The following is a 10059-nucleotide window of genomic DNA, read 5'->3' as shown; positions in this document are numbered from 1 at the left end:
TGTGTTTGTGTGCTACTGGATTCTGGATACTTATCAGAATCCTTTGTGCTCCTGAAATATATATGACTTCTAACTAGACGACAGTTAAATCACTCACTTCTAGTGTCGACGGGGCATCTGCGATACCGTAATACGATATACTGTAGTACACTTGATATGCTTAGCATGTCGCACCCAGAACGAAGGTCACTGATCGGTCTCGTGCTTCACCAGCGACTCTCAATCAGATTCCGTAGGCCTTTGAGGTGTACATTCGGCTGCAAAGCATTTTTAATTCAAATAATTGTTTTGTTACATTCACTTAGTTAATACTACTGACATAGTTGTTTAACCCATTAAAACCGGGAAAGCATCTGTCATTTTAGTTTTAATGTTGACTGCTGACTACTGGACTCTGACAAGGCTTATTATGAGCTGAGAGGAGGCAACACATCCCCTATTTACTAGAGCTCAGGTAAACCTGTTCTTCAAGTCTTTGTTGATCAATATCCTCTGTCCTTTACATACTGCAGTCAATTTGCTTTTCACTCACACAGCAGTCCAGTCTCTTACCCTTCATTTCGAGGAGCAAAAGATTGCACGTTCTGCAGTGCCCTTGAAACTTCCAACAGGAACCCAGCCATGCATGCGTTGCGCCCACGTGCGTCCTCCCAGCCCGGGAAACCTTCCTTCCTCCAGAGTGCCAAGATAGCTGCGGTCCTCCGTCCGCGGGCTGTTTCCTCGCGCTCGGGCTCCGTGCTGGAAGACGAGCTGTCCTGCCCCATCTGCTGCGAGATCTTCAAGGACCCTGTGGTGCTGAAATGCAGCCACAGCTTCTGCCGTGCCTGCCTGCAGCAGTTCTGGAACAAAAAGAAGGCCAGGAGAGAGTGTCCCGTCTGCAGGAGAAAATGCTCCCTGACGGAGCCCACGGTCAGCCTGGCCCTGAAGAACGTGTCCGACACCTTCCTGAAGGAGCAGGAGCGGCAGGCGGCCACGGGCGGCGCGGGCACGGCAAGCGGGTACTACGCGGGCATGACGGGGGACCAAGCAGAGGTGAGGTGCCTCACACACGGGGAGGTTCTCAAGCTCTTCTGCCTGGACGACTCGGAGGTTCTCTGCCTGGTGTGTCACACCTCCAAGAGACACCAGGGCCACAGGGTGTGTCCCTTGGAAGAGGGAGCTCACGACCTCAAGGTGAGGTTCTCTGCCGCTCGTTCCACAGAGGGCTTTATTCTACCGCGTTGCTCTCTGCCAGGAGACGTCTGTAAGCGGGTCTGTGTGTGTGTGTATCTGTCTGGAGGTAATCTCGCGAACTGCTTCTTGTGCATATTGCTAGTAGGCCACAGAAGAACTACCTCCACAATGTCTTCTTGTTTCTATATTCAGGCTCTGATTGGTATGCAACCTTTGTCCAAATTTGGAGTCAAAAGATATACAGTATTATGTCATAGACCACTGACATGGTGTAGATCAGGGGTTTGCAACTTTTTCACCCCAAAAAATAATCATATTTGAACTGGGGACCCCCACCCTGACAAGTACTTGGAAATGTAGTAGTTGAGGCATTACATTTAGTTTGACTCTGATAAATATTGTGAAAATATCTGATACAATCTCACAACGCCTTGCGTTGTGAGGCATTGTGAGCTTGTAGATCAGCTATTTTCATATTTTTGTCTCTTTCCTTTATTTGACAATTTGGCCAATGTTTGACCAGTTTTTAAAGTGTAGTTTGTTGATTATTTTTGACGCAATAATGGTCTTTTTCTCTTCTTTCTTTTTGAGGTATTAAAAATGTCTTTTATTTTTAGATTATGGAAATGTTTTGAAAATACATTGTAAAAAATGTCTCTGACCCCTGGATAACTTTCAAAATTGTCTTTAGATGTTGCTTTAAAAAAAAAAAAGATTTCTCCCTCTCTCTGTGTCTCTCTCTCCCTCCCTCTCTGTCTCTCTCTCTCTCCCTCTCTCATTCTCTCCGTCTGGATCCTTCTAGGAGGAATTGAAGAAGGAGCTGATTCCTTTGAAGAAAACTATGCGAAGCCTGTATGAGGGCAAGCAGGAGTGTGATGACACAACGGTTCACATGAAGGTATCAATAAACAAGTACTATTGTAGAATCCCAGCGTCTATCAGCTCTCTGACATTAAGGCACACACCCTGTTGGTGAATAAACACTTCGAGGAATGTGTTTGCAAAGCTCCACCCAGTTTGTTTTCAGGAGAAACGTTATTTGATTATGTGACATGGTGGTGTATTGTCTCTGTGCGTAAGCGGAACAATGCACAGCTCTGTTGTGAATTAACCCATTAAGACCCGAGGCCGATTTCTAAATCCCTAAACTGATTTCTGAAAAAAGACATATGTTGGCTATATCAGTGGCTCTCAAACCTTTTCATGTCAAGGACCACCCAAAATTACATGTATTTGGCCCCCATCTCAAAATATTTTGTTCCAGGGACCTCCAGAAGCAAAGATTTGAGTTTTTTTTAAATTTTTCGTTTTAAAAAATATATATATTCAAAGATTTGCAAATGTGCATGATTTAAAAAAAAAAGCAAGCTAGATTTTAGCTATATATATAATATAGCAACATTGGTTGGCTATTCAAAAATAGCAGATATACAAGCTCATAGTGCGTCACTTTGTGCTGTGCTACAAGCTTGTAAATTTGCTATTCTTTATATAGCCAAAGTATAAAATATGTTTAAAGTGGTTAAAATGACACAGATGCTTTCCCGGTTTTAATGAAATACTGGTTTGGGTGATATACTGATTTTATATACCTACTGCTTTTCTACAGTATATGCTGGATATGTTTTCAACCTGGGCAAGAAGCATTTCTGCTAATTTTCAATCATGCACCTCATGTATATGCCGGTCTTTGTATGTTTTTATTTGACTGTGCCTTCCTGCTATTTTTGTTCCTTTATTCTCGCCTTTTCCCTATTCTAACTCGTCCTGTAACTGGAAAAAGCAATTACAAGTATCAATGCAATGTAGAAACACTCTGTTACAAGTAAAAGTCTGGTAATCAAAATGTACTCACGTAAAGTACAAAAGTATTGGCATAAAAATATACTTAAAGTACCAAAAGTAAAAGTACTCATTATGCAGAATGTCCCATTTCACAAGTTATAATAATGCCTAAAATGTATTAAAATCTTTAGAAAATAGCAGATCTACAAGCTCACAACGCGTCGTGAGTTTGTAGATCGGCTATTTTCAAATAGCCAAAGTTTAAATAGGGGATGAATGGGTTAATTTTGTAATTTGTTTTGTAATACTAATTCAAATCTACAAAGTAACTTAGTAACTAAAGTTGTCAAATAATTGTAGTGGAGTAAAAAGTACAATATTTGCCTCTGAGATGTAGTGGAGTAGAAGTAAAAGCATTGAAAATTGGAAACACTCCAGTAAAGTAATAACTCCTCAAAATTGTACTGAAATACAGTACTTGAGTTAATGTACTTAGTTACCTTTCCACAACTGGTTGAGAGCTTGCATTGTTTACGCTGATCTGTAATCGTGTGATGTGACACTGAAGCTGATATTTGTGTGTCATTTAGAACCAGACGCAGGCTACAGAGATGCAGATAAAAGAGGAGATCGAACAGCTCCGGCAGTTCCTCCAGAAGGAGGAGACGGCGCGGCTGGCCGCCCTGAGGGAAGAAGACGAGGAGAAGAAACAACAAATGAAGAAGAAGACCGACAGCATCACCAAAGACATCCTCACGTTCTCTCACGCCATCATCGCCATCGAGAACGAAATTGCATCCGACGATGCTCAGTTCCTTCAGGTAAGGTGCGCTTTTGGTTAAATGTTTACATTTTAAAGGGGGTGTTAGTGAAATTGTTTTGTTAAAGTAAGTGTTAACTCATTCACTGCCAAGAACGACTTACACAACTTGTTTCCCATAGGCCCAGACTGTAGCTCTATATTCTGATAGTAATCATGGCTATGGAGTGTGTGTTCAGTAACAGGGGTCTTCCTGTATCTCCAGCTCTTTAGTAAACAGAAAAATACATTTGCAGGTCAGGGTATCAACTCATACAGGATACAAAATAAACAATTGGAAGTGATGAAACAAAGAACATTTATTGACGGTTTACCAAAGAGCTGGAGAGATGGGGAGACCCCTGTTACCGAACAAACACTATCTACTTGTATAGCAATGATTACTATCGACATGTAGATTTAACTTTTTAACAAAAATATCACTTATACCACCTTTAATAGTGTTTCTCCTTGTTGATTTACATCTGACCACACAAATGCTCCTTTCTGATTTCAGAACTATAACAATATCAAGAAGAGGTAAGTTCTTTTGTATCTTCTTCTCCCACTACCATTTAATACAAACTTCCAAGACTACGCTGCAAAATCCAGAGTGTTTATGGTAAAAATGGACCCCCAGAATGATTTAGCTGAGTACCCATGCGGCTGACGCCCCTGTGTGGGATGTTATTTCCACAGAGCACAGATCACTCCAAAGGAACCAGAAAAGCTACCTGAAGTTCTTATAGACGTGGCCAAACACATCAGCTCCTTAAAATACCAGATCTGGGAGAAGATGGTGGACCTTGTTCAATACAGTAAGCAGAACCCCCCCTACTCTATGTAATCGGTGATAATAATGTTGTTGTTTTTTTAAATATATTTACATCAGTGGTTCTCAACATTACATAGAACCACAGCTCTATGTAATGGCTGATATAAACAATGTTGTTGTTTTTTTTACTATGTAAAAGAACATTTCAGGGTTATTCTAACAACGTCTCTGTCTCCCCTCTCCATTCAGCGCCAGTCTGCTTGGATCCCAACACGGCGTACTCGTGGCTGTCCCTGTCCAAAGACCTGACCGCCGTGGCCAACAGCGGCTCCGTCCGGCAGCTTCCGGACAACCCGGAGCGCTTCGGACACTTTGTGTTTGTGCTGGGCTCCGAGGGCTTCACCACGGGCCGCCACGCCTGGGAGGTGGACGTGGGCGACAAGGAGGACTGGATGCTGGGGGTGGTCAAGGGGTCCATCAGCAGGAAGGGCCGCATCTCTGGATGTCCGGAAGGAGGGTTCTGGATGATCACCCACTGCGAGGGCGAGTATTCGGCCATGACTCGGCCCAGCACCCCTCTGGAGCTGGAGGGGGAGCTGACCAGGGTGAGGGTGCAGCTGGACTATGACTCTGGAGAGGTCACCTTCTCCAACCCGATCAGCATGACCCACATCTACACCTTTCACGATTTCTTCACCGAGAAGATGTTCCCCTTCTTCTGCCCGGGAGCCAACATAAATGGGAACAACCCTGCCCCCCTTAGGATCTGCCCTGCTAAAGTGGCTGTATGGAATAGTGCCACCTGGTGAAATGGATGGATTTAGCAAGGCAGTACTTGTATATTAAATGAACTTTAATGTTTGTATTTGGTGTGTTTTAATCAGTCACACAACACATCTTCATAAAGAAAAAAATAACTTGATCTTGAACCAGAAGTAATCAGAAGTACACCGTTTTTCTTGTTTAACTGCAGTTATAATAAACTTTATCTATATAGCACTTTACATGACATGAAATGCAGCCTAAAGTGCTTTACATAAAAAAGATCCACAATAGAAAAATGCAAGCAAAAGAAAAATAACACAATATTAAACAAGATAAAAAACATTAAGATCAAAAATATGACCAAGAAAACATTAAAATGAGGAAAGATCAAATGAAAACGATACAAGAAAATAGCAAGAACAGAACAAAGACCCAGACCCAGAATAAAAAAGTGGGTATTGAGCTTGCTTTTAAAGCTATCTTGTTCAGGCCAGCACTAGATGACCTAAGGAGACGGGTTGGAACATATTTGGACAGGCAATCAGAAAGGTATGAGGGTGCTAAGCAATTAAGTGCCTTAAAAACTATTCAAATGTTTTTAAAGTCAATCCTAAAAGTTACCGGGAGCCAGTGCAAAGATGCTAAAACTGGAGTGATATGTTCTCTCATCTTGGTTTTTGTTAACAGTCTGGCTGCCTGTCTGTCGGTGCTTTTCTTAGGAAGGCCAGAAAAAAAGTGCATTACAGTGGTCGAGCCGTGAGAAGACGAAAGCGTGGATTAGTGTTTTTGCAGTTGATGAAGTACAGAGTGACTGTGTGTCTACCAGGGTACGGGCTTCCCCTGGTAATCCAGGAAGGCTCCATTCTGCTTGTCAGTCAGGGAATCCATCACACGGAGCATCCCCTCCACACTCTCTGGAGGGTCAATTTGTGCCTGGTGGTCACAAACACACACTTAGCGTTTAACATTTCATTGCTGTTGGGCAGAAACCTCCTAGCTCCATATTCTAACTTTTTGTGTTTTTTCATATAATGCCCTACCTTGATCACACTACAGCGTCACACAAAAGCATCAACTGTAGCAGATCCACAAGCTTGAAACGTGGAGAAAAACTACACGTTTTGAGCTTGAATCCTTGAAAAGTAACAGTTTTGGACTTATATATTACACTGTAGATTGATTCTCTACTCTCCCAGTCATCCAGCCAATCATGTTTCCAGCAGCTACAGATCAGCTGGAGTCTTGGCCCTGCAATAACATCATAATGGCTGGAATTGCTCCAGATTATTGTTCCCATTACTGTATGTATCATGCATGTCAACATGTGAATTACGTTCTTTGGGAAATTAATAAAGTTACTTTTAAATGAATTTTCATTCGTTTGTTTACGGATTCTAATTGGTATGTATTGTAATCTATTTTATTTCCTGACCTCGATGTCAGTGGCATCGGCTTCATTTGCCACACTTCCGCCCATCTCGGTGCGCACCCAGCCAGGGTGCAGGCCTGCAAACAGGATCCCATCTTTCCTGAACTCCTCTGAGCAACACAGCATCAGCATGTTCAGCCCCGCCTGGTGGTTACAGGAGAGACCAAGGGAAGGAAAGGGAAAGGAAAGGTGTGACAGGAAAAATAAAAGGCCAGTCAGGACATTAGAGGTGATGGTTCACCAGTTCCTCTGTCACATGTTTAACTACTTAAATCCTATACACTTCCTTATACAATTTACAATTTAGGAGACGCTCTTAATCCAGAGCGATTTACAGTAAGCAAGGAAAACACGAGGTAATACATAAAATGCATAGAAATAGTAATCTAGGATCACAGGTAAACCAAGAACCTATCATCGGTCTAAAAAGTATAATGTCAAAAAATCAATCTGTGCGTTGAAACTATGCATACTAGGATGCCAGGTATACAAATTACCTGGCATCTGCCTACATAACATGCTATCTAAATTACATTTTAGCCTTTGCATAAGCCTGCAAGGTCGTCAAGGCTAGGGCAAGTGCTACGGCCTGGAGTGGAGTCTGAAGAGGTGAGTCTTCAGATTACATAGAATATACAAAATAGCAAAAATAGCTGATCTGCAAGCGAGCTTACAGCTCACGGCAGTTTCTACAGTGTGTGTTGTATGCATTAGGAAATTAAATGGTCTGTTAGTTTGTCTGTCTCCACCTTGCTGATTCGGTAGGACAAAGCAGGGGCGATGGAGTATGAAGCTGCCAGAGCTGCCATGGAGGCCATTACTGTGGTGATGTTGATGACGGCCGCTTTGCAGCAAGACATCCCAGGTGCTCCGCTGGCCCTCGCCGCTGTCTGCAGAAGAGGCAGGAACTCCTAATGACGACCGAAGGGGGAGAGAGAGGCCATGATGAAACTTCTGTCGATGGAAGTCCAACTTCCTTGCAGAATTACTTCTAAACTTCCAGTGGATTCTAGAATGAGCATAGAAAATTATTTTTCTTCTATAGGACATGGTTGGAGTTTTGCAAACACATTCCTCGAAGTATTTATTCACCAACAGGGTGTGTCTCAATGTCAGAGCTGATAGGGCTGGGCCGCTGGGCGATATGGACAAAATCAAATATAATATTTTTGACCAAATACCTCAATAAAGATGTTGTGATGACAATATCATATTGTAAAACCAAGAAAAGATACCACTCACCATATTACGATAACCAAAATCTAGTTTTATATCATATCGATATTATATCGATATATTTCCCAACCCTAATACCAACTAACTTATGTATTACTTGTGCTTACTTGTGCATGACATGTTTACAGTATGTACACATTTTTGTTAGAAGGCTCGTCTTGGCACATCCTCTGCCCTTACTTTAGTCGCATTCATAGGGCCCATAATGTTGGTGTTGAATGCAGCTTGCATGTCCTCTGGGCTGGTGGTCATCAAGTTGCTCTGGGCAAGGACCCCTGCATTGTTGACCAGCAGATTGAGACCACCTGTCCCCACCAGAGAGCCTACCTGCTGGGCAGACTGCTTTATGCTAGAGAGGTCAGTGACATCTGAGAGACAGTGAGAGAGAACAGAGCAGCAGTCAATACCAGACACTCACCATACTCATCAGAACACTGGGTTTCTTATACCCACTAGTGTAGCGCATGGCTGGTCCCACAGGGGGTTTGACAGAAGGGCTATTGAAAGATTTAATGGGACCATAACAGAGAGGGGAACAGAGCTCTTATACCAAGACGGATGACAGTGATGACGTTAGGGTGCTTCTTTGCCAGGGCTTGCAAGGCCTGTAAACACACAGGAGAAATGGTTTTGGTATCGGCACTCTGACAGATTTTTGTATAAATGGACAATTCTCACCTCACTTCTGGGTCCAGCTGGGTCCCTGCAACAGGCAAATAACTTTTGGATTGGACGCTTGGTTTCCACCATTTGCTTGACCATCTCCAGGCCTAAACCTCGGTTAGCTCCCGTGATAAGCACACTGTATGTTTTAGCAGCCATTTCCCCTGTCTCAGATTTACCCAGTTTCTGCATCTCAGGCAAAGTCCCTCTCTTTTGTTAGATGTTTATCTTAGGGGCTGGTCAGGCCACACCCTCCAGTTTTGGGCAAGCTCTTTTTATGTTTGCGCACATACCGGTTACACAGAGAAATGTACAGTCATACAGGGTGAAATATGAAGCCACTTGGAAATGATTATGATTCATTTTGTCAAAGTGGCCTATTTACATAGGAGATTAAAGCAACATCTAACGAAATTGCTTTTACTACCAATATCATGTTCTTAAAATTGAACAAGATGTGTCTATTATTATCTATTAATATTATAATGTATTAATAATCTCATTGTGGGCATATTCTGAGCATAACAAACTGCAAAAATAAGTGAAATGTGAAATTAGGAGAGCTAAACGGATGCAAAAAGACAAAATAGAAGACAATCTTAATAGCAATAATCTTGGCATTAGATGGTTTTAACTCTGACAAGTCATTGGCTCAAGTCACACTGAGTTACAGATTATATGTTTGTTCTGTGATGAATATGATCAACTGTTAGCCTTTCTAACTCATCTACCCTTATTACAGTGATGATCAACGTACTGGTTAACACTTTGAAGCACTGCAAACACAAGACAACCCAGATCAGTGGTTCCCAAACTGGGGGTAACTCGGGACCATTCAGAAATGGGGGAATCCTCCCCTCCCTCTAAATTCAATAAAGCTAAGATTGCTATGATGCTATTAACTACAATTAACAAAACTACCATAAAGAACATAAAGTAAAGAAGCCTAAAATGATTATGTCGACCTTAAGTTTAAAAATAAGGATTTCAACCAGCAGGGACATTAGCTGGTATTATTATTATTATTATTATTATTATTATTATTATATAAATGCATTTGACTACAAAAGGCAAAAAGTCACGTAACTATCAAGTATTTTGGTCTCATGTTGTTGCCGCGACACCTGCTGGCTGAAAAAAGTCAATGTAGGGCTTTATAAACACTGACAACATAATTATTCACATTCATTTTTATTGTGTATTATGTAGATAAATTACTGATAGCATTCTTTCTCTGTTGGTGGGGAAGTGTAAGGTTTGTGCGTGATGAATCTAAAACTTGCCTTACTTTAGGAAGGGGGGAAACAATAATTGACAATTATGAATTATGAATTGCACTTCATAAACTTACAATATCACTGGTGTTCACCGTTCACTTAGGCTACGGGGTTGGGAAAAGCCATCTAAAACTTAAAATGCAATCAAAAATCCATA

General features: G+C 41.8%; 2 protein-coding genes across 2 annotated transcripts; one reads left to right on the top strand and one right to left on the bottom strand.

The window, feature by feature from the left end:
• Window positions 1-441: 441 nt before the first annotated feature.
• On the top strand, window positions 442-5352 carry LOC311055002 (E3 ubiquitin-protein ligase TRIM35-like). The gene is made up of 6 exons (XM_084071064.1): window positions 442-1173; window positions 1976-2071; window positions 3549-3779; window positions 4275-4297; window positions 4457-4575; window positions 4782-5352. Exons 1-6 carry the CDS (start codon window positions 622-624, stop codon window positions 5339-5341), a joined length of 1581 nt encoding a protein of 526 aa, XP_083927190.1. The 5' UTR covers window positions 442-621; the 3' UTR covers window positions 5342-5352.
• A 15-nt stretch (window positions 5353-5367) lies between these two features.
• LOC311055003 (C-signal-like) lies at window positions 5368-8809 on the bottom strand. Its single transcript, XM_084071065.1, has 6 exons — window positions 8641-8809; window positions 8513-8567; window positions 8143-8330; window positions 7476-7637; window positions 6730-6870; window positions 5368-6230 (listed from the first exon to the last, which is right to left on the bottom strand). Exons 1-6 carry the CDS (start codon window positions 8782-8784, stop codon window positions 6117-6119), a joined length of 804 nt encoding a protein of 267 aa, XP_083927191.1. The 5' UTR covers window positions 8785-8809; the 3' UTR covers window positions 5368-6116.
• Window positions 8810-10059: the final 1250 nt, after the last annotated feature.

The sequence above is a fragment of the Gymnoscopelus microlampas genome (genome assembly GCF_963454915.1).
Source record: "Gymnoscopelus microlampas genome assembly, chromosome: 11".
Taxonomy (NCBI): domain Eukaryota; kingdom Metazoa; phylum Chordata; class Actinopteri; order Myctophiformes; family Myctophidae; genus Gymnoscopelus; species Gymnoscopelus microlampas.
Note: the sequence above shows the minus strand (reverse complement) of the source record. Positions and strands in the feature narration are given on the sequence as shown.